The sequence below is a fragment of the Vanellus vanellus genome, assembly GCF_965231255.1.
Source record: "Vanellus vanellus genome assembly, chromosome: 1".
NCBI classification, from domain to species: domain Eukaryota; kingdom Metazoa; phylum Chordata; class Aves; order Charadriiformes; family Charadriidae; genus Vanellus; species Vanellus vanellus.
In genome coordinates this window covers 90,711,604-90,735,439 of record NC_138905.1, presented here as the reverse complement: position 1 = coordinate 90,735,439, position 23,836 = coordinate 90,711,604, and the positions used below count along the sequence as shown (strand labels likewise).

The 23,836-nt window shown below is 54.5% G+C and overlaps 1 protein-coding gene across 1 annotated transcript; it reads right to left on the bottom strand.

Moving 5' to 3' along the window:
* Positions 1-409: 409 nt before the first annotated feature.
* GPR156 (G protein-coupled receptor 156) lies at positions 410-15,009 on the bottom strand (the record flags this gene model as incomplete). Its single annotated transcript, XM_082488719.1, has 9 exons — positions 410-1,624; positions 2,223-2,381; positions 4,233-4,469; positions 7,255-7,350; positions 7,818-7,943; positions 8,984-9,094; positions 9,692-9,827; positions 12,133-12,269; positions 14,905-15,009. 9 exons carry the CDS (start codon positions 15,007-15,009, stop codon positions 410-412), a joined length of 2,322 nt encoding a protein of 773 aa, XP_082344845.1.
* Between the last annotated feature and the right edge of the window lie 8,827 nt (positions 15,010-23,836).

Here is a 23,836-nt window from a genome sequence, read left to right as displayed (position 1 = left end):
GAAGCCACACGTGTTTCTGAGACACAGTGCTGCTCCCCACTGGTGCAAATCACCCAGCTCTCGCAGGGAAAGCCCTCTGAGATGATGAAGTTTGGGCTCTTGCAGGCCACCCAGCCCCAGTCTTCCCGCTATCTGTGGGGTGCAGGCAGCTGACCAGGGCAGATGGGACAAAACCACCGCCACCCCCCTGAATGCTGCCAACCACCTCCCAGCCAAACACGGTGTGCAGTCACCGCTGACCAGGCTGGGGCTGACACTGCGACCCGGAGCAGGGAAAGGTTTATTCCCAACCCCCCAGATGCCAGAACAAGACGCATCCCTCAGAGGGATGCGTGGCTTTAGCATCGCTGAAAACACACAGCATTTTGGGGACGGGGCGCACTTGCCTTTAGGGCAGGGGTGCTTGCAGTCACACAAAGGTGGGCTTCAGATCTTCTTTGAAATTCACCATGGGCTGGAGCCCGCTGTGGTGCTCTGTCCAGTGGCCCACACCTCCACTGGTCTCTGTGTCCGTGTCCGTGCTACTGCTGCCCAGGGAGCCCCGCGGGCTCTGGAAGCAGACCTCGCAGCAGGGCCGGTGGCAGCCGTGAAACATCTCCTCGGAGCTGCTGCTGCCGCTGCTGCTGGAGTCAGAGTCTGGGTAATAGTAGAGTGAGCGCAGGGAGGGCTCGGCAGGTCCCCTCGGGGCACCCCGCTGCCGCTGCTGCTGCTCCCGCGGGAGGCACGGTGAAGCAGCCTGTGACTCTGGCCATCCCGGCCACCCCTCTGGCTGGAGGCAGACCTCACCAGGGAGAGCTGGAGGGGACGGTGCTGGTGGGTGAAGGAGCCCTCCACCAGCCGTCTCCCCTTCCCTTCCCAGGGAGATATGTGCTGACTGCCCATGGCCCCAGCCGCCCAGCTCCTTCACCCCACGCCCGGCACGAGGGGACACATGCCCGGGGAAGCGGGTGGAGGCAGGGGACAGCGGGATCCTCCGCCGACGCCTTGCCAGGTAGGGGCTGAGGGGTGTCCGGATGCCCAGGTAGCCCTCCTGGGCCCCCCATGTTCCTCCTTGCTCGCCATGGGGGCCCTGGCTGCCACGTGGGGGTCCCCCAGGTAAGGCCGGGCTGTAGGTTTTGCCATCCAGGCTCAGCTCTTGCAAGATTTCCCGCAGCTTCTCACTGCTCACGTAGCTGACTTTGGGGGATGACTCCCAGGCCAGGCCGGCTGAGATGTCATGGTCCAGTGGCTGCTCCGGAGGCTGCCCCTGTCCCACAGGCATCCCGTGCTCCTGGGCATCTTTCGGGCCACATTCAAGGCCGTCCCCCATATCAAAAAGCAGTGCCCGAGAGCAAACAGGCTCTCCTGGCCGCACGTGCTGGTGGGTCTCATGTTTCCGGAGCTCCTGAGCATCGCTGCAAAGAGGCGGTGGTGTACCCAGCAAGTGGGGAGGCTGCCACCCATCCCGTTCCGGATCTGGGGGGCAGCTGTCCCCCGGCACATCCCCGTGCCACCCTGTGCTCCGGGTGCAGGGAGCCGCCGATGGCGCCTGGGGGTCACAGCCGTTCTCCGCGGACATCAGCCTCATCAGCTTCTCCTTGGCGCTGCTCACTTGCTCCTGCAGGCTTGCGATCACGGCATTTTTCTGCGTCAAACAGATAAGCTTGTCAAGCGTGGGGTGGGTGGAGGGTACAAAAAACCACCGCCAATTTGGAAGCAGGCGCTGCCAGAGAGCGAGCCTCCCCTCCCTGTGCAGAGAGGTGCTCTGAGGCAGCGCAGCAGCAGGGCTGCCAAGAGCCACACCACCACCACCTGTGGACCTCCTCCTCCCCTGGAGCCCCCCACATGCCAGTTAGGGATGGGGGGCACTGGGACAGGCCGGGGTGCTCCCCCCCCACGCAGTGAGGGCGAGGGAGCAGGAGGGTGGGGGCTTTCCCGAGATGGGGCATCTCCCCTCTAAATTAACCATATTTGAGTGGGCAGTGGAAACCAGGCTCTCCTGCTCTCCTCCCTCCATGTTTTTTTGAAACCCTCTGGATCATGCCTAAATTTTATCACTTTGGGGCATAGGGTGATGTGATGAAACAAAGAGGCTCTTCTCCTCCAGAGGGAAGAGGCTGGCGGGTGAGCATCAGTGTGGACCGGGGATGTAAGGAAGGGCTTCTCGCCCTGCAAAGCCTTCAGCCCACAAATGGGAAGGGGAGAAGCCGGCACGGCCGAGGGGGGCCGGCAGAGCCCCCTACCTCGGTGAGCAGCCGCTTCATGGAGTTTTTCTCCCCTATCAGCTGGTAGAGCTGCTCCTCGCTGTACCCCGAGCGGCAGCTCCTGCTCGGGCTGGTGAAATATTTTGCCATGTGGCTCACGGTTTGGCTTTCCTCTTCAAAGGCTTTCCACTGCTTGAGCTGGGGAGTAGAGGAGGGCGTTATCGGCGCGGCAGGCGCAGCCCCTGCCCAGGCGGCGGGAGGCAGGCACAGCTCCAGCACGAAGGAGACAAAGGGATGGAGAGGGGGGAGACAAAGGCAGGGTGTGACGGAGGAGCGGAGATGGGAGGCGAGAGGCGGTGGGGGCGAGGGGCTGCAGTGTCGCTTGGAGCTTCCCACCCATCTGAACCCTACCCTGCCCCTGCCTCCAGCTTGTAACGCAGAGGTCGGTGCCTGCCTGCGCTGCAACCTCCAAGCGTGCCGTAAAAGCCCCTTCCCCCCGCTCCTCGACTCTGTGACAGACAAAAGGCAGTGTCACGCGCGCCTCCTTATCCCCGAATCACCAGTGACAAGCTGAAAACCAGCCACGCTTAGTATCCGTTTCCTCGTCTCGTGGCTGTGTGGAAGCCTTGCGCAGCCCAGCTCCAGCTGCTCCTCGATCTCGGATGAGCCATAGAAGAGCAAGCCCATTAGGAAAAACAAGTTGATGAATTAAAAGATCCGAGTTAAATAAAATGTTTGAGGCCCTCAAGCTACAGCAGAAAAAATGGTACAGGCAGAGCGCAAGTACAGTTCATCAGCTCCTCCGCCCTCACTCCAAGAGACCTTGCGCTTGGCAGAGCATCGCCAGCAGGCTTGGTGCCTGTCAAGAGGAGGTTTGGATCCTGATCCCATGGGCTCGTCATCTAGCGAGGTGGGACTCTGCAGCTATACCGCATTGACTGAGATAGGAAGGGACCTCTGGAGATCACTTAGTCCAACTGCCCTGCTCAAGCAGGGTTAGCTGGAGCAGGCTGCCCAGGACCATGTCCAGCTCGGTCTTGAATACCTCCAAGCACGGAGACTCCACAACCTCTCTGGGCAACCTGCCCCAGTGCTTTACAACTTTCACAGAACTCCCCCACCCCCCTTTTTTCTGATGTTTAAACAGAATTTCCTGTGTTTCAGGTTGTGCCCATTGTCCCCCGTCCTGTCAGTGGACACCACTGAGAAGAGCCTGGTTCCCCTTTCCCTCCTCCACCCCCACAGGTATTTATGCACATTAGTGAGATCCCCCGAGCCCTTTCTTGCACAGATCTGCTCTTTCTTCAGCTTCACCTCTTCCTCCCTTTCTCACCTCATTTCCTTGAGCCCAAACATCCCTCCAAACATAACACCGAGTAAATAACTGTTTCCTCTCCCTGTAACAATGGGAGCATTTTTCCCACTAACGTTGTGGCCAGACACACCAGGCTGCTCCTCGAGGACACAGGAAGCAGAAGAGCCTTGACTTGCCACAAAAGGCTTCCTCAAAATATCCCCACGTCCTCCCCCTTGCCTGCGGCAAAGCCCAGCTTCCTCCTCCAAGAGTGCAGAGCCTCCCCTGGGGACTACCGGTAGATGTGAAGCTGCTGAGCCTGGAGAGGCCTTCTGGATTGCCAGAGCACGCCTCCATCCCTGACGCGGGCAGAAACCCTCGGCAGGAGCGGGCATGTGGGGTATGAGGAGAGGATAACTGCATGAAGGACTGATCCCACCACTCACATGGAGGTGAAGGAGAACAGCAGCCACCTTGCCTCCACGCATGCCCCGTGTGGCTGCCACCCGCAGCATGCCCTCGCAGTAGGGTTTCTGAGCAGCAGGTCTGCAACACACCTACACTCCTTGGAGACTCAGGGGACTTGCTTGGGGAAGCAGAGCCATTGGGGCTTGGAGGACGAGTTATGTAGGTAAGCCCAAACATTTGGGGAAAGAAACAGGAAAATAAGTGCTTTGGCCCATATGGCGGCTGCTGTTAAACTCTGAAAACGTGCCTGTTTCCAGCCAGGTGGTGGGACAGAGGTGGCAGCATACCTGTGGGACAAAGATGAAGCAGTTGATCGTGGTTGTACACACAAAGATGCCTCCAGAGGTAAAACCAAACAGCAAGTTGTGCCAGGCGCGGAAGAAACGGTGAACTAAGCAGACTGTGCCAGCAGCCAGGAAAACAAGGTTGACCCCAACGATGAGTGTCAAGGACTGGTTGACTGGCGGGGAGCTGACATTGTCAGTCAGACCGGCCAAGTAGGTCCCATACAGCAGGAGGATACTCTGGAAGCAGAAAAAAGAGGTTTCCAGAGTGTGGAAAATTACAGCTTGACGGTGTCAACCCCCACCTCGTACCAAGCCCGGTGAGCTCAGATACACTTAGCACAATCCTAATTAATGCTCTTTGATCTATAATGCAGACCTTCAGCGTGCGGTGGTGACACCGCAGCAAACGCCCCGGCACGCTGCTGCAGGTCAGAAACAGGGCTGGGGAGGGAGGGCAGGAGCGAAGGTGCCTGGGGGTCCTGACTGAGGGGCACGAGGAGCTGAGGGTCAGGTCGGCAGGCGATGCCACAGAGCAGGGCATGGCCAGGAGAGGCAAGATGTGAAAACCTCCCCTTGGGCACCCTGGAGCAGCAGCAAAGACAGACAAGAGATGGAGGTCCCTGTGGGGAGGCAGTGGCGGGGTGCCATCAGGGAGCAACAACATACCTCTGAAGGAGCAGGAAGGAGATTCAAAAGGACATTCAGAAGGAAAAAGCAAGGCAGAAGAAGTGGAGGTTTAGACTGGAGGGAAGAGGATGTTCTTGGTGCCTCTTTAAATAGAAATCCAGGAAGCTACCGGGTGCAATTCTTTTCCCTTCCCTTTGCTGTTTCCTGCCCGACTCTAGCATCGGTGAAAGGGGCGAAAGATGTGCTCTGTACACAGAGGCCCTCCCTCCCCCAGCAGGTTTGTTGTTTCGGAGCAGCCTTCCTCACCGTGCTGCCCCTCAAGTGTCCCACACGTGCATCTTTCCAGTGTGCTCAGGAATGAACTACCCGTCAGGCTGAATCCCTCCTTCTCCAGGGCACACCCACAGGAAACACCGAGTATTTTTTGCCCACCTCTGTGGCGCCATTTGGAAATACCATCTAATAAAATCCCTGCTCCTGCAAGGACCCAGAATACAGGGAATACAACTCCTACGTTATTCCTGTGCTATCCAGCGAGTGCAACTGTTGGCCTTTTATTAAGACATTAAATTGACTTTTGGGCATCAATAAGTGCTTTTTAACCTGTGGTGCCAATGTTGAGTAGATTCTTCTGGACCCCTCTGTGCCGTGGCTGCTTGATGACTGCGATGGCCACTGGTAGGGTTAGGGTCTGGAGGGGCACTCTCACGGGCAAGAGATGTTCACATCCATCGTCTTTGGTGAGACTCCCAACTTCAGGGCACCACAAATTCTCAAGGGGGCGTTGTAATAGTGAGACCTGCCTCGCTAGGAACTAGGCTGACACCAGACCCTGCTTTGTACGATCCCACTGGATCATAACCACGTTCACCGTGGAGCACCTCCAAATACACGGCCCAAAGACAAGCCAACTCCTAATCCCCGAGCAAGAAAAAGAACAGCACCAAAGTCCCATTTAAATTCATATAGTCTATCTGGGACACAGCCAACAGCACTGCTGTCTAGTAAACTAAGGCTTTCAGTAAGCACAGGGCTAAGTGTTTTTGTTTGTTTGTTTGTTTTAATCTCGAGCAGAGGACTTTGCTCCTAATTCCAGGCATGTCCTTGGCAAGTCATTTCTCTTCATTGCTCTGTGCCAGTAAAACCAGGATAATACACTGAGCGGCTTCACAAAAGGCTGAGCACATTAATGCTGTGGAAGATAAGAAGTGCTACGTACACGCAGAGATACAGCCTTCTCTCACATTAGTGTAAATCCAGATTAACTCCAGAGAAACCACTAAAGAAAGAACTCCGTGACCCTCAGTGGGCAGATAGGATCAGGGTCGGGTTCAACACAACACTAATGAAGAGTACCTGGGACTGGTAATGGGGATGTTTAATTCCAAAAAGCAGTTTGTAGGAGCAGCAGGCAAAATCATTACCTGTCTAAACCCAGACAAACTGCGGACAAAATCAGAGGTAGAGGCACAGCACCGAAAGCCCAGGGCACGCCTGCAATCCCTAGCACCAAAGGACTTCTGAGGACAAGCTAGACTAATGTCTTTAAAATAAAGCGTAGGAGGGAGAAGGACTTGGCCGTGTCGTGAGCTCTCTTTCTGCTCTTTCTCCTACGATTTTGGGTAGATGGTCAATGAGTATTATATTACAATGAGTCAGAAAGAAACTGCCTGTACTGCACGCAGAGATGGAGCCTTTCCCAAAGAAAGGCTGTGATCTCACAAGCTTCATCAACATCAGCCTTCTGAAATGCGTCCAGCCTCTGCCAACCCAGAGACACATGAGACCACAGATAATTACAGCGATAATTACACCTACATAGTTACATCAGTATAACTAACTCTTCTGGAATAAGAATGGCCACGTGCAAAGCTACACCAGTGAAAGTGCACCTCAGTGGTATAATTAAGTTGATACATCCTGTAAAGGCGGGCACCAAGCACTTGTCGTCAGCACCTCCTCAATTTGGAGTCAGAGGACTCGGGGGCTGAGCCACATAGTGCATCACTGCGTTGGATGGTCATCTGAGGCTTTATGGAAAAAAAAAGTGTGCTTTAGAAAACAGTAAGACACGAGTTTCAAGAAGGAAGATAGACGAGGCGTGGAGGGTTGCAGGGAGAGAACTAGAGAGAGAGTACACGCACGGTGTATGTAAAAGAGAGAGTGAGGCAGGCAAAGAGTGGCGAACAGGGCTTTTACAAGGGAATGCAAGAAAACATCAAGATGGGAAGGACTGGAGATGGGAGGGCTTTCAAGATGAACAGGAGTAGCTGGAATCTGCAACAGGTATGTAGCTTGGGAGGGCAGCGAAACTACGAATGCTGCTAAACAGTTTAGGCTGTGAGAGCGGGAGGAGGCGAGATACAACGCAAGAATCAATCAAGAGGTTACGTACCTTAAACCCTAAAATGAGAACGAGCCAAAGCTCGGAATAAAGAGATGCGCAGGACTGCACCCGGCTCACTGAGCAGGTCATGCCTTTCTCTGTCGCCTAGGAGGCAAGGGGAAGGCACAAGTGAAGTCTGCTGGCCCGGGAGCAGGCACAGACCGACGGGCAGACAGGTGTACACATTTGAGCAGGTCTCCTCTGTAAATTCCCAAAAGGAAAGGCCAATGCTGGTGCTGCCACGGGCAGAAGGTTAAAGCGAGGAAGACTTTGGCACTCTGCTGCCAACAGGGCTGGTTAAACCTCTCTCTAAAGCATCTGCAGATGCCACGCACCTCTCCTGTGTCACCCAGGTGACCTGCACAGACCTGGAAATTTTGCAGCAGACTGTCATCTCTGTAATAGACCAGACATAAACCCAACCCAGAGCACTCAGAAGGCTTTCTGGCTTGTTTTCCTTTCTTTTTTTTTTTTAAACAGCACCTCCAAACACCTGACCACCCACCAACTTTGTCCACAGAGATCAAACAGGACACGGCGCAACCCTCCACTGCCCCTCCTCATCCCTTTACCCGCAGTGAGATGCTGAGGCTTCGGAAACACTGGACTGGATCAGAGAATACCCACGTCAAGAGCAACACGGCATCCGCCAGCACCAATGCTGCCACCATTGCCAGCAACTGGAGGTCTTTGATAATCTGCAAACACACAAGAAGTAAGCGTTACTGTTGGGGGCAAACGGACACCAATAACCTCCATCCCCTTGGGTCTCTTTCTGGTTGTATCTTCCAAGTGACATGTCCATCCTAATACTTCCCCCAGAGTGGAGTCCAGCGGCACACCTACGTCCGAGTCAGCCACAGGATCTCTGTCTCCAGCTCCCAGAGTCTTGGAGACCTCATCAGACTTGGGGCCAGGTATAAACCCTACCCGATGGCGTGCCTAGCTGGTAAATGCTATGACAGAAAACAGCTCTTCCAAAACAAGAGTATCATCCCTTATGCCTGTATCACAAGCAGAGACAAAAAGGGTGAGGGAGCGGGGGGGGAAAGCTGGCAGGGTTATCATTTTGCAAATTTAACGCAGATCCTGGTTCCTCAGGAATGGGAGTCCTTGCTGGTACCCGGTTCCTCTACAAACCCTCTCATCTCTCACCTTTCCTCTGAGACCTGCTATTCACGCCATTGCAAAGTAGGCACCAAAAGCTGGAAGTGCAGCATTACATGTACACATTTCTATAGCTGGCTCCCATTTTCCTCCCAGCAGCTGTATCCCCTTCCTTCAGTGCTGGAGACGAGTTCCCTCCCTCCTTCAAGATGCATCTGAGGGCAGCCCTACATCAGATGCCCTTGAGGATACCTGGTTTGTTTTCATCCTGCAAAAACAATCAGCCCAGACCTGGACACACACACCAGTACGCAGTGTAATGAAGGCATGAGGCCAGCCAGCGTAAAGTGAGAACAAGATCCCGCTTGGTGGTGGGGCTGGGACTCCACCGGGGAACAGGCAGCCTGGCAGGGCGCCTGCTTGCCTGTAGAGTGGAAAAACTCCTGCATCATTGCACAGGAATAAACCAGGATCCCACGCCTGGCTAGGTGTGAAACTAGACCCGTGATTGTGACACCCATCCCTGTCACGTGCCAGTTTTATCTCCGATCCCGCACCAGTTTGGGACTTGCTGTTGTTCGACCCCTTGGGGATTCCCCCCACCCCCCGCCCCCAGGTGCTGTGTACTCACCACCCGCTTGTCCGGCACCCGCTGGGTGAACACCTTGTAGAGCCGCCAGCTTTTCCCCAGGACGGGGCCAAATACCAGGGAGGTCCCCACGCACAGCAGGCAGAGCCGCACCTGCCGGAGGGGGCAGAGCAATGGGGCTGAAGGGGCAGCCGTGGGGCTCGCAGGGACACCCCACGCCCTCCCACCCAGGGATGCGATAAAGACGGGTGGGGATGTGTCTACGGTCTTCTGGCTTCTTGGGGGTCATATCGGATACGAGAAAGCTGACTGCAGGACAAAATAAATTAAAAGGCGCGTATTCCTCTGCAGGCATGCCTGCTGCCTGCCTCTTCCTCCTCACCCCGAGAGGCTCCCATCGGAGGAGCAGGCAGGGAGAGCCAGGCAGCTTGCGAGCGGCAGGGGCACGGAGGGGCTCGGCACCAATAAATCACTCGCTGGCATCTCCGTTAATTACCCTCAGCCCGGCGGCTGAGCAGGACGGCAGGGTGTGCTGTCTCCCGCATCCCACATCCCCCACCCACGTCTGTGATCAGTCCCCGGTCTGGCAGGGCGACTGCGCTGGGTCAAGACATGGGGGGTTCATCACACAGGACGGCGTGCTGATGACCAAAAAACTCGCCTGCAGCCTCGCAGCACCTGTGCATGCTTATACATGCCCATGAATCATGTGTAGGCACCTGTCCCAGCAACACCTCCCCCCCAACTCACCTGAATAAGCTTTTCTACCGAGTCTGCAGACGGCAGGCTCTGCTCCTGAATCCCAAAGAGGTAAGCACTAGTGTAAGTCAAGCCGCTGCCCAGCAGGGTCACAATGTTCAAATTGGGGCTGGACATCTTCACGATCCTCCAGGAAACAAAGCAGGGAAGGCAGTGACAGTTACTGAGTCATGACCTGGCAGCACAGGGGCAAGGTTCCCTTACAGGGACAATGAGGCTATAAGGGATGCTGAGACACTTGCCCCCACCCCAGCCCCAAGCCCCTGCTGTTCACAGCTCTTAAAAAAGCTCAGCCATTGCTCCACGGTGCATACCTCATCCCCTCCCCTATATTGCTGGAGTGCTTCACTATCCTTAAAGTATTCGTTTTGCCCTACCCCGACACTCCTGTGGGACAGCAAGATCCCTTCTTCCCAAAACAGACAGGTACCAGGCTTGCCCCATTGCACCTTGAAAAGCATCCCTGAGGCAGCTTCAGCCAGTGTCTTTATGGACAAAACTGTGGTGAGCCGTGGGTTTCAGCAGCAAAGCTAACAGGGTCACCACAGCTGGGTCTCTCTGCTACCATGTCCGTGCCAGCCACGCAAAGCTGCTCTGGCGGTGCCAGCACGAGCCGTGGCCGCACGTCCCCGCAGCAGCACAGAGTCGGGGAAAACGATGCCCTGCGGTCACGCAGGTGGAACACAGCTCAGCACCCACCTCAGCCCTCCGGGCTCAAGGCCAACGTCTTCCTCCACGGTCCTCTGTTGTAATGGGGGAAAGTGGAAAACCTCACTAATGCAGCCCCGGGGTGACTTTCCCCAGCAGCAAGCTTTGGGTACAGCAGCTACAAATGCCTCCAGGAAAAGGCTCTTCCCACTCCTTCTTTTGAGGAGATACTTCCATCCTCAGCACAGCCTGGACTTCAGGAACCTTCCAGCAATGCTCGGCTTACAGCTTCCCCTCTGTAATTTCACCCCATCCCTCATAACCCTGTAACCGTATTCAGGGAGGGGAGAATCAACCCACCGATCTCTTCCGACCTATCACCCTTCTCCAGCAAGCCCATCAAGCGATAAGCTATAGCTCCTGCCGTGCCCCCCTGTGTGGCTTCGTCCCTTCGATCTGCTGCGAAGTCATGGCATTTCTCCACCCCTGAGCTCCTTCCTGGGATTCAACCTGGCCCTCTCCCTCCCTGCCTTCCTCACCACGGCTCGGCCCCTGGGGAAAGATATTCATCAGCTCGCCCTCTCAGCCGCAGGCTGAAAAAGGTCTCCTTTGCCCTCCCAGGTTCTGCAGGCACGCCGGTATTTGTGTGCTGCAGTGCAAATAAATAACGCGCATCCATTGCAGCCTGCTCTGAGAATATCTTCAGCGGCCTAAATAATTTGGTAATCAATTAAGATGGCCACCGAACTCAACACCACTCTGCTTCAGTAAAACCAGTGCTTGAGACCAGGATGCCGGTCGTGCAGCTACTGCGCGGCAGCAGGCACAGGGCTCAAGGTAAACCCTCACGAGCAGGACCCTCCTGACCGCAGAGCGGTTATAAGAAGCGTTATGTTCCTTAACACAACCAGAGCGCCGAAACAGCCGCAGCCGGGGCTGCGCACAGACACATGTCTCTGTGCAAAACAACGGCACACGGAGCACAAAGGCTTTGCCAGGTGAAGCTTGGGAGAGGGATGTATCTCTGGGGTCCAATGAAGCTGAGGAGAAGGTGGCAAGGAGGCAGGTGAGACATCCAGAACTGCCGAGGAAGGCTAAGGGCTGGCTGAGACAGTCTGAGCTACGAGGAATCGCTAAGCTTTCTGCTTGATTTATGCTGCATTCAGGGGAGCAGGATTTTTTACGTCCTTTGTGCAGACTGAACAGCACCAAGGAAAGCCTGCGCTTCACCACCAGCTTTTCTCACCAATGGAGATCATGCTTCCCACCAATACGGACAACCACGAAGATCAAAAACAGTTGGCAATATCTTCAAGCTATGAGTGGCCCAACAGCAGGAAGGGTATGTGCGCACTGTGGAGAGCATGATGGCTCTGTTCATGGAGCTGTGCTGCTCAAAGCGATGCTCTCAAGACTGCAGGGTGGAGAAGGCGACCAGCCGTCTTTCTGCTTGCTCCTGTTAATGGTTTTATTGAATACCACCTTTGGGATGAGACCATGCACTGCTGCCTGTGCTACGCCGGAGGGCATCCATGCTCTGTCTTGTTCACAGCTCCCTGACTTGTGGAGGAAGGGAGCAGTCCAAGCAGGACTGTGAGCAGCACCGGGTGTGATGGAGAAAGCTGCCTTATCCCTGGTATTGCCCTCGCTTGCCCTGTGCTGCTCCTTCAGGCTTTATCCTCCTGATCCTTAGCTGGCCATCAACTGAGTCCTGCCCTGAAGGAGCCTGACCCCGCTGCCCCAGCTCCGGGGAACTCTCACAGGCAGAAGAAGGAAGCCCTTACCTGTTTTTCCTGAAGCGAATTGTGAAGACAAGAAAGAAGAGTGCTAACAGGACTCCTCCAGTCAGGAATGACCATACAACTCCCAGGAGCGCAGCAGAGAAGGATTGGGAGCTCTTCCCACTGCGGTCAGAAGATGTCTGGGAGAGGCAAAAGGGATAATAAGAAGAAGACATTGCCGGCATGGTCACTCCCACAGGTGCTCCTGCTCAGCCAGAAAGAACTCAAACCCACATCTCCCAACCCCCTCCTCACAAGCAGACACCCTGGCACTAGACCAAGACCGCTGGTAGGGCTAAGGAGATGTGTGTAGGCAGGACACATGCTCTGCCACTTGTTGAGCCCACTGGAAGAGAGGGCAGTACAGAAGCCCTCTTCTTGTGGCCAACTAGCCAAACACATAATGAAGCCACCACAAGTGACTCATAAACCTCAGGCAGCCCTGGTCGTGGGAGAGGGGAATATGGGTGACAGTTCCCCACTGTCCTTCTCTGGAAAGAAACCTCTGGAGAAAGACCTCATGGTACCCCAGTTTGTAGCACACTTATTTGGAAAGTTTGGTAGGGCATCCCTGGCTAGCCGTTACTGCCCTTACCCCTACACGCAGCAGATATAACCAACCAGCCAGCTGACGTGACTTGGGAGCCAGCAGCAGAGCTGCCAGTTGGCGCAGAAAACACAGAAAAGGGAGTGGGACAGCGTTTTTCAGACGCGCTACGTGGCGACGCATCGAGCTGGGCTCCACCCGTCTCCCTGCTGGCTGGAAACTAGCTTGGTCCTGGGTAGACATCAGCTGAGAACTGGCTTTTGAGGGACACTCCCAAAGAGAGTATGACGGAGGCACCTCTCTCCTTGCACACAAGCAACCTTAAAGGTCCATTTGAAAAAATTCTCTGCTATCCCCCTATTCAACATAGGATGGATAAAATGATCCTGCGTGAAACAAGAAACCTATTTCCACTGCAGATCTAAAACACTCCAGCATTTTTAACAGGGTGTACACGTGTACGTTCATTCACACATACCATGTGTGCACGGTACAGACAAATCTTTTTTTTTTTTTTTTTTTTAAATTCCTTTCTGAGGTATTCCAGTTCACCTGCAAGCAATTTCTACAGGAGAAGACTATTTTCCCAACGGCTGCCGCTGCCCCAAACTCCCAATTCTTCCTTCAAGATCTGAGCTATTTCTGCTTCCAGCGTTGCTACAAATAAATCTACAGGGAGAAGTAAGGTGGTCGTTTCGAGCTGATGCCTCGTCTCCCTCTTCCCCAACCACGCTCCATCTCCTCTGAGCGAGCGAGAACAAGGCCCACCTTGGAGAATTAAAGCCAACACATAATTCTTAAAACAAAAATATGTCACCACCATGCGAGCACAGCTGATCCGCGGGCTCGGGGCAGCTCACATGCTGGTGCCACGCTGGCTGCAGGGCTGCTGGGTAAGGCAAACCCCTGGCTGGGAGAGACAGACAGACAGCCCAGAGCTCATGCTGCCACCGCTGCCACCATCCGCTGAGATACAGCTGCATGCACAGCTCAGCCCCGCTTTGCAGCGGCGTGGAGGGATCCCTGGGGAGATATGCATCTCCCTCCTGTAAACTGCTCCCCACCTCCTCTTGCCTCTCCCCATCCTCTGGCAGGTCTTTTCAGCTCTCTGGGAAATGAAGACCACACCAGATGGTAGAGATGGTCAGCCAGGTCAGTTCCCTACCCCTTACACCAGGACTCGCTGTGCAAAACCCCCATCATTTGGCACAAGTCGGGGCCATCCTCCCACCTGCCTGGAGCTCAGAGGGGCTGACAGGGCTGCTCAGGGCTGGTACGAGGCTGTAATGCCATCCTCTTTCTGCAGCCCACCTGGTCAAGCCCAAGGGTAAGGCCTGGCAAGGGGAGCAGGGTGGACTCAGCATCCCGGGGCTCCCATACTTCACTCCCAGCGGCATCCACCAGCAGTATCTTTCCACCGCTGGCTGCTGCCAACAGTGTTACTGCACTCTCATCCCAGCAACCACCCAGAGATGAGAAACACCCCTGTGGTCTCCACCTTCCCTTTCCCAACACCGGCCCCCTGCCCAACACCTGGACCGTTGTTTCCCTGGATGTTGATGTTACTTGAAGTTGATGGAGCGCTTCATTTGCCACTGAGCAGAGTAAATCCTGGCCCTAGCAGGGGGAATATTAATTGTGAGGCAGCTGCCAGAGCTAGAGGAGCCAAGCAACTTACGGTCTTCTAATTAAAGGCCGGTGGTCGTGGAGAAGGTGGTGGAGAGCCGAGTGAGCCAAGCCTCGCTGGTCCCTCCAGCAGCCTCACATGGAGCCAACTGCAACTAAGTGCATCCCAGTGTCATTTCTACTGGCTTAGAAATGGTGGTGGGGGAGGTACCATTTATTATAGAAGATGACTTTTAATTAAGTCTGCTCTATTCATATTTGAAAAGCACTTTGAAGTTCCCAGGGGATGGGAAAGGTCAAGGGCAGAAGAGGCCATCCCAGGCCACTCCTAAGCGGCTGTCATGCTGGCTGACACACAGGAGGGATGCTTGACACGACTTGGCCGTCGTGGCTGCTTCCTCATCTTCCGCCTAACTGCTGGGTGTCATCTAGGCAGGGCTTGTCTTGGAGGCCATCCCAGGAGGTGACAGCACGCATGCTCTGGCTGGACCGGGATTGCTTGGTGGCCATGCCCCTCTGCTGCCCTCTCCATCCCTCCACCCAAATCCACTCTTGCAGAGCACACCTCATGCCCCAGCATGCTCCCCCACCTCCATACGTACCACTGTGACAGTGCAGAGCTCGTGCAGCGCCCGCTGCTGCTGCTCCTGGCTGCCAAAACTGGAGCTGCCATCACAGAGCTCAGAGCAGTTGAATCCCAGCTCCATAGCACATCCTCAGCCGTCATCCAGCTGTGCCTTCGCCCCTGCCGGAAAGATGAGGGTTGGCTTCCTTCAGCAAGAAGAAGCCTTTGGCATATGCCAGATCTCCCCCCGCTGGCACCAGGGCATAGGGAAGGGGTCGGGCAGCCCAAGGCCGAACTTACCCAAAGCGATGTGGTGCACATCCAGAGACGGGATGGGGAGCGCCCACCTCCCGGTGTCCCCCAGGGTGTCCTCTGTGGCAAGGCAAGTCAGCACAGGGCGCGGGTCCCCGCGGAGCACGGTGGCATCCCAAGCTCTGCTATGCCACTCTGCAAACCAAACCAGCACGCACTGGGGTCAGGGCAGCCCCTGGCCCTTACACCCCAGTTGTTTAGCCCAAATTGGCGCCATGCCGCTCTGAGCTAGAGCGTGGTACCCCGTCACCCTGAACTCGCCGCAGCTTCCCTCCACCAACACGCTTTCCCACACCGGTGCAGTTTCAGGGCATATCTTTGCAGGAACCCCCCCATACACACTGCCCCGGCAGCCACCGCCGCTTTCCTGGCGTGGACCCTTCTTCCAGCAAAGAACCAGCAAGTGAAGACAACAACAAACAGCAACAAGTGTTGACCTAAGCCCCAGCTTGGGCACGCAGGGAAGGAATGCGCTTGAATGACACACGTACCAAAGGGTTTCGGCTGGCTCGGCCCAAGCGGCAACCTGGCTAGCTGAGGAGCAGGCTATTTATTAAGGAGATTTAAAAGCTCGTCACCTCCATGCTCCCCATCCCTCCCGACGCTCCGACTGCCAGGCATTGTCCCTGCCTGCGCCCGCTCCCCTCGCACCACCTTTGCCTCTGTTCCCTCTTTCGTTTCTCTTTTTGGTGGGGATTTTAATAGGCCCTCATTACCATTTTAGACATGAGGTCATACTTATCCTCAAGCATCCTTACCCAATTACCATTGTCACCAGTTTTAATTAGCTTCCAGCGCACGACCATAAGCAAGTCTCCCGTCGTTAGCAGCTGGGGAGGAAGCGCAATAGCTCACTCCCTATTTGCTCCTAACAACAGGTGGGAGGAAAAAAATCATCCATATCACGCTCCGTGGGGATGCTTCCCAGCTGAGCATCCCCCACGCTCACACCCTGCGCCTGGCCAGTGCTCCATCCTTCCCTGCCACTTCTCCCGAGCCCCTCTCCTCCCAAGTCCTTTCTTTGGAAAAACTCCAAAGCAAAGAAAGAGTAAATTTAAAACAAAGCAGGGTCACCAGGACCTGGTGTGAAACTTGCTGTTCTTCACGGAGGAAAATCAGGATTCAAACGCCAGAAAAGCTACAGGTGTCGTTCTCAGTTCATGTAAACTGATTTTCAGCTTTAGGATTTTTTCAGCTTACATGTCCCAGCCCGAAAACATCAGAGTCAGCAGGCCATGTGCCCAAAATTAACAGAGCCACCTCCAAAGCAACAGCCCCAACTCTCCCGCTGGCAGAAGCCCCAACGTACCGTGGGTCTGGACACTGTCCTGCCTGCACCAGGACTGCCCCCAGCACAAGATCAGCTCGCCGCGTCCTACAAACGCAGTATCACACATTACCCAGACTTACGATTTTACAGGCCTGATAGAGGTTTTTTTTTTCCAAGAGCACTGGTGCAAGCCAGCTCCACCAAACCTCCCTCTATCTATGCTGCAGCAAACAGTGGTGGTGTCTCCTCCACAGCAGGACCACTCTCGGTGGGGGGGTTTCCATACCCTTCATCGCTCAGGCCGAGAGGTCGGAGTACAGGAGATACCCAGCTGCTGCTGCAGCAAACCTCAGGTATTGCGACAACAGTAGAAGGGCAGCAGAGAGAAGGAGACAAGCTCCAGGTGAGCAGTTCAGGAATAACACTGGTAAACGAGATAGCACATGGAGGGGCTGCGTGTGTGCCTAGGGATGGGGTAGGAGAGGGGCACTGAACCTTTGGTGCTGAGAAGACCTGTAGGCAAGCTCTGCCCAGCCTCCCAAAGGGCTCGACTCCTCCCCATGCCCCCAGGCGTGTTTAGGGACAAGAGGTCTCCCTATAACTCCCTGTAATCTCCTGCTGTGTCAGATGGGGACCCCATCTGCCAGGTGGACCACTACCAAGGCTGGCAGGGCTGCTTCTTGGCCGAGCATCCCCTGTGCTCACACCCTGCACCCGGCCAGTGCTCCATCCATCCGTGCCAGCAGGCAAGGCCCTCCCGTGGCTCACACATGGAGATGTTTCCACGAGGAGCATCAGTTCAGCCCTCACCCCCCTGGGAAGCCACCCCTCGGTGGAGGACAGGAGCCCCTTAGGGTCTCCCCAGCCCCCACCCCTCTATTCCACAAACAGCTCCCATGCAACATTGATAATAAGCTGAGGCTAATTAGCACTTATTAGTATGCAACAAAGCAAGCACTAGTGTGGTTGTCATGAAAGGCAACAGGCATTTCCAGCCTGGCTCCTGCACCTTGTGAGAGCCAGCAGGAATGGTGCTCCATGGCCTGGAGAGCATCTGAGGGGAACCAGTGCTGCAGGGGGGTCACTGCCCTTCAGGGTGAGACTGGGCGATGGTTGAGGGGACAGACAGCAACATGGCTAAGGCGAGGGTCTCTTGAGGGCAGAGACCTGTGGGATTTGGGGGGGGTTGCTTTTCTTTTAAGGCCAAAATGCCCAACAATTCTGGTGGATCACTTCCAGAGCAGAATCACAGAATGGTTTGGGTTGGAAGGAACATTTGAAGAACATCTAGCCCAACGGTCCTGCTGTGGACCATCTTTCACTAGATCAGGTTGCTCCAAGGCCCCATCCAACTTGACCTTGAACGTTCCCAGGGATGAGGCATCTACTATTTCTCTGGGCAATGTGGTCCATCCAGTGCCTCACCATCCTCATTGTAAGAAACTTCTTCCTCACGTCTAACTCAAATCTACCTTATTTCAGTTTAAAACTGTTGCCTCTTGTCCTGTCACTACAGGCCTTTCGAAAAAGCCCTTCTCTGTCTTATAAGCCCCCTTTAAGTACTGAAAGACCACAATAAGGTCTCCCCAGAACCTTCTCTTCTCCAGGCTGAACACCCCAACTGTCTCAGCCTGTCTTCATAGGAGAGGTGCTCCAGCCCTCGGATCATCTTCATGGCCCTCCTCTGTACCCGCTCCAACAGGTCCACGTCATTCCTATATGGGAGCTCCAGAGCTGGACACAGTACTCCAGGTGGGGTCTCACAAGAGCGGAGTAGAGGGGCAGAATCACCTTCCTTGACCTGCTGGCCATGCTGCTTTTGATGCAGCCCAGGGTGCAGTTGGATTTCTGGGTTGTCAGTGCACATTGCCGGCTCACATCCAATTTTTTGTATCCCCCAGTATCCCCAAGACATTCTGTGCAGGGCTGCTCTCAATCCCTTCATCACCCAAGAGGAGTTAGTTCTCACTTTCTGTGTTTGTGACTCCAGAAACATTAGGGTCCCTTTTGGGTAATTATAGAAGAAAATTTAGCTCCTAGAAAGAGGAAGAAAAAGGCTGAGGGCATTGACACCTCCTTGTGCTCCTGTTAGCCTGAACATCACAGAGGGAAAAGGGAAGCCAGAGTGTGATGCCAACTGTAACTGGAATTTACTGCCATTTGATTTTCAAACAACAGACCTTGCTCTGGCAGGTGGGTTGGACTAGATGATCTCCAGAGGTCCCTTCCAACGCTGACCTTTCTGTGATTCTGTGACATGAGGGAACACCATGAGAGCAGTTTCTGACAGCCTGCACAGCCCATGGAATCAGTCACAGCCTCAGGTGAAGTAAAGCCCTTGCTCAGCCTGCCGGCTCTGCTTGCCTTGCTCTCCTCCCCTTGCCGCTCTCGGTCTCTGTGGTAGTACACCCATTACGTGGTTGGGTCATAGTGGCTAGTATTTGGCCATGGCTGAGCATCAGCGTGCACATGTACGTGATCCAACAAGCCTGAAGTTGATAAGGAAACAAGTGACTGGACCACATGAGAAATATTAGCACCATCATCTTCTAATGTAAAAAGGAAGCACTGACTGTTAAAAACAATATTCGGATAAAAGCAATTTGCAGTCATCTCAATGGTTGATCTTCAGGGCTGGAAAACCTGTTTCTTTAGATCCTTCAAGACCCAGGAGTACCTGTCTACCAATGCTGAGCAACTAGAGACTAATGCATAAATATCCCTCAAAAAAGATGCAATTGATGACATCTAAATGCACATCTGGACTCTCTCAAAGTTTCTTCTTCCCTTCAAAACCTTTCTTTGAAACAGCAGAGGGGAAAAAAAAAAAAACAAACAACTTAAAGAAGCTGAAAAACTGATGCAGCATGTATCGGCCCAGAGCAGGCAGAACGAACATTTCACCCCAACCGGTTCCTTTTGATCTAGTGTTGAAAGAGAGACTTCTTCCCAAAGAATAAAGTGATGTCACAGCTCGGTGAATCAAAAGGCGGAAAGCCGAAGACATCAAATCGCAGACAACAGAACAATTGCATTCAGAAATGTGCCAGTTTTCATGAGCCCTGCAATCCTGCCCGGTCACATCAGCCCCAACAGTGAAATGGCACACGCACACCTCTGCGAGGGAAGAGCAGAGCACATCTGGAGAGGCACATCTGTTGGGAAGAACCTCTTGGGAAGGTAGCTGTGTGGCCAGCGGCAACCTGTGGCTTTGCTGTATGCCAGAGAGACAGAGAAGAGTAACCAGGGTGGAAGGAGCGATGTGTGGAGAGCAGAAATGCTTCTGCTCCTCCCTGGGCGGGGAGCAGGAGGACCTCAGCTCACCCGTGGCAGCTCTGTGCTGCTACTACCGCTGCCGATCGGAGATGGATGTCTGCTGATGGGGACCAGCCCCAGCTAGACAGGACATCGGGCCGTACGCTTAAAAGGCAGGTCATCCAGATAACTGTTCCAGCAAGAGGAACGGATGAATGACACGAGATGGGGTTTTGCAATTCAGAAAACGCTGGCACTTCTGAGACAGGCTCCTGTTTTTTCCTTCTGCTCTTCTTGTCCAACAAGATCCCTTCTTGTTTGACCTGAGAAACCTGCAATATTGCCAACCTCAAGGCGATCAAAAAAAATCACAAGCTAGACTTACTGCAACACACCCCCCCCGTCAATGGAGCTAGTTAAAAATCATGAATTAAAACGCGCAGCGTAGCTGAAGCTTATTTTTAATTTATATTTAAAACTTCAGCATCTGAGTTTTCACACTTTCCCCTGCAAACACAAAAGGAAAAAGAAAGAAAACCAAGAAACTCTGCTCATCACGTAATCCTAAAACCCGGGTTACAAAGCCTCAGTCCCCAGGAAAACAGGGGACCTGCAAAACCATCACCCTACTTCTCAGGTACCACGCTGTGCTCTTGCTCCATCCCGCTCTTGCCCCCGGGATTTCCAGAGGCACCTCCAGGCCTCTTGGATATCTTCATCCCTGGCAGACAGACAACTAGCTCACTGCACAGCCACACGATGGGTCACGTCACAGGGCCCAAATCAGGCCATCTTCCCACCCAGGCAGTATCTTTGGCTCTGCTCCTGCTCTGTGACCCACACCCAGGGTATGGGTGAAAGCCACCAGGAGCTGCAGGACCTTTCCACATGCAGGAGATGCAGGACAAGCTGCTTCTGTCTCCCAGCGCACAGGGAGCTCATTGCGTGACTTTGAGACCTGAAATTCCATGTTGACTGAAGCTAGTTGCAATTTTGAAGCCTCCTATCCATTTCTGATAGCGTCTCCCACGACCATGAAGGCAATCGCTTCTGAACGCTGCTCTTACCGATCACCCCAGGGCTGTGTGTCTGTCCACTGTAGGTCCCTCAGCTTGGGAGGATGGCACCAGGCTGGCACGTTTAGCTCTGCGTCTAATCTTTTTAACTTTTTAAATGCAGTTTAAATACCCGCCCAGCTCTTTTTAGTTCTGTGGTTTATGTTTTGAATTGAAAGAAACCTCCATGCAAAAAAGAGTCATGACTTTTTTGAACCACCATGCGGTCCTACTAGGAGCCAGCTCACCAATCTCCCACCAGGGACCTGATAAGGTTTTTAACTCTCTAATTGCTATACAGTGACAGGCGTGTGAGAAATAGAGACAGACTAGACTGGAAATGCTCAAAGGAAGGAAAACTGTCAGGAAATACCAAGAGCTTGTTGCAGATGGGATCAACATGACCAGAGCTGATGGGGAGGTGAGCCAAATGCCTGGAGCTGCTGCTGAGCAACCCTGTGACACCCAAAGACCTGAGCCCTCCCACGCGCGCAGCAGCAGACAAGCAGCAGGTGGACGAAATGAGCATAAACCTCCAGGTTTCTGCCTCTCTGAAGTGGCTGGAAGCCCAGGCGTTGCGACCCTACCACCCATCGTCCTGAGCTCATCCCCACTTGCGCCAGGCGGATGGACATGGCTCCCCGCACACAGTGCCCAGCTGCAGCGGGAAAGAGCTGGAAACCCCATGGAAAGCTCCTTCCCACCAAATTTAAGTGGCACCGTTGGTACCCCCAGGTGGAAGCCCATCTTTCTGCGCTGAACGAGAGGGGTGGTGGGATGTCTGCTGCAAGAAAGCAGCTTCACTACTCGGGGCTAAGGTGGGCATGGCTCCCCCACCACAAATGGGAAAGGGGACATGCCCCAAGCCCAGCTCTGAGAAGATGCAGTGGTGTTCCTCAGCCCTTTCCCATGCCCAAGCCTCTGCCCCCCCAGTGGAGGCTGCGGTGCATTAACGCCCCAGCAGCCGCGCTGCATGAACAATGAGGCCAAGCAGTGGTTTTTCACCACTTTGGGTGAAATCTTGGGGTTTCGTTATTCCGTAACAACTTCATCAATCATTTCATTTATTAGTGGGAAACCACACTCATAGATGCTGCTCTGCTGCCACAGGGCAACCTCCCCGTTCGTCCCCAAGCCCCAGACCAGGAGGGTCCCCATCCAAAGCGCCAGGCACGTGGTGGATGACCCAAAAGTGGGGCGGCAGGGGCTGCCCCTCCAGAAACACACGGCCATTTCCCTGCTGGACGGCAACGTCATCACAAAGAGGTGGAAACAGCCCCAGCTGGTCACAGGACCAACCTGCGCGGACACCATGCCCTGTGCCCACAGAAACACGGCTCCTGCCCACCAGGCAGCCTGGCGCACCCGAGGAGAAGAAACATTGGAGGTGTGCAAAAATCCCCAGGCATCTGCCTCACATGTTGCCATCCCTTTGTTCTCGGTAGCCACTGTGGGGGAAGTGGCGAGCCCCCGTCTGCAAGGCTGGTCAATCCTGGATCACTGCCAGGGGTCGCTCCTGCACCCCTGTCCCAGGGAGGCCGGCACCTCGTCCCAAGACAAGGGTGCTGCAGGACACTGTTGGCCGTGTGATGCTCGCACTTGCCCAGCGGGATGCTGATTCAAGGCACCATGGCAGTGTTTCGGCGCGGCAGCAACAGGTCTCAGTGCTCAGAAACTGGGGTCGCTGCCCATCCACATTGCCTCTATCGCCTCTACGGTCCTCTCCTGCTTCCCTCTGGCCGTGGACATGACCTCCTTCAAAAACCTGCCTTTTCCCAGGCCATTCCCATCAAATACCACTGCTTACCACTTTGTGTGTGCGCCCCAATACACTGCTTTGAGGCACGGCTCAGCCCAGAGCACCGCTGAAAGCTCCAGCATCCCTCGTACCAGCAGCTCCCTCTGCCTTCGGGGTGTTTGCACCAGCCTGATGAACTCCAACGAGCTAAACAGCTTTATGGGGAGGTGTAGCCTGTATTTTTTTTTCTCTCTGTACCATCTTTAGGGAACTGCCATGATTTAGAGGTTAAAAAGCCTGATGATTTAGTATTTCGATTTACAAGTGAGATCTACCTTGTGGTTGAGGTGTGTATGACTTAATTAAAAAGCAGAGGTTCGCCCCCACTGAAGCTGATGGCTGCTGAGCTATCAGATGCAGAGGCGGAAGAGGCCACAGAGGGGATATTTTCATACAGTTACATTTCAGATGGAGCCTGTGCCCTCAAGAGCTCTCCCTTTCCAGGGCTGGCAGAAAGCTCGAGCTGCTCCTTCATGCAATCAGACACCTGCCCCTCACAGCCTTGGCAGCACCAGCAGACCCGTGTTTTCACAAGCAGGGCAACGATGGCCGGGCTGCAAAGCCGGACAGCCGCGAGCACGGGGACAGCTGCTAATCCCAACAAGACTGGCATCTTCTTTTTTTTCCTTTTTTTCTTTTAAATCAGGCAGGATTTTGGAAATCAAGTGACACATTTTCGTCCCCAAAAGAGAAGGCAGAACAGAGCGTCGCAGCTCTTTCACCTTGCCTTTGTCAACCGAGCAGCAGGGAATATTTCCCCCAAGGAGTCAGATTTAATTCAAGGCTCTGAAAGCTGGAGATGTCCATGGCTCATCTATCTCACCTCCTGGGTACTGCAGGCTGCCAAACTGCACCCAGTGGTCCCCCGCTCAGGCTGCTTGTCCCTTTGCTGGGCAAAGCAAGCGTCCCGTCAAGGGACAGGGCCACATCAAGGTTTCCACGAGGTCTGCCGGCCAGGGCTCCCTGCAGACGGTGGTGAGGCTCGCTCAGGGGTTGAGAAGGTGCAGCTCCAGAATTGGAGGCACGACTGAATCTGGGCAGAAAGTGCGACTCGTAAACTGTGCAAGTACAGGGGTCTGCAACAAGAGAGGGATACGCAATGCCCCGGCACCAGGCGTGTGAGGCGATGCGGCAGATGCATCAAGGATGCATAAGAAATGCCAGCTGCAACTCAACACTGACAGCTCCTGGTTACCAGGGATCCGGTTTCCTTGGCCTCCTCCCTGCCCCTCTCAGGCTGCAGAGCACCTGTGGGGCAGCGGAAAATCCAGGCCTGGGT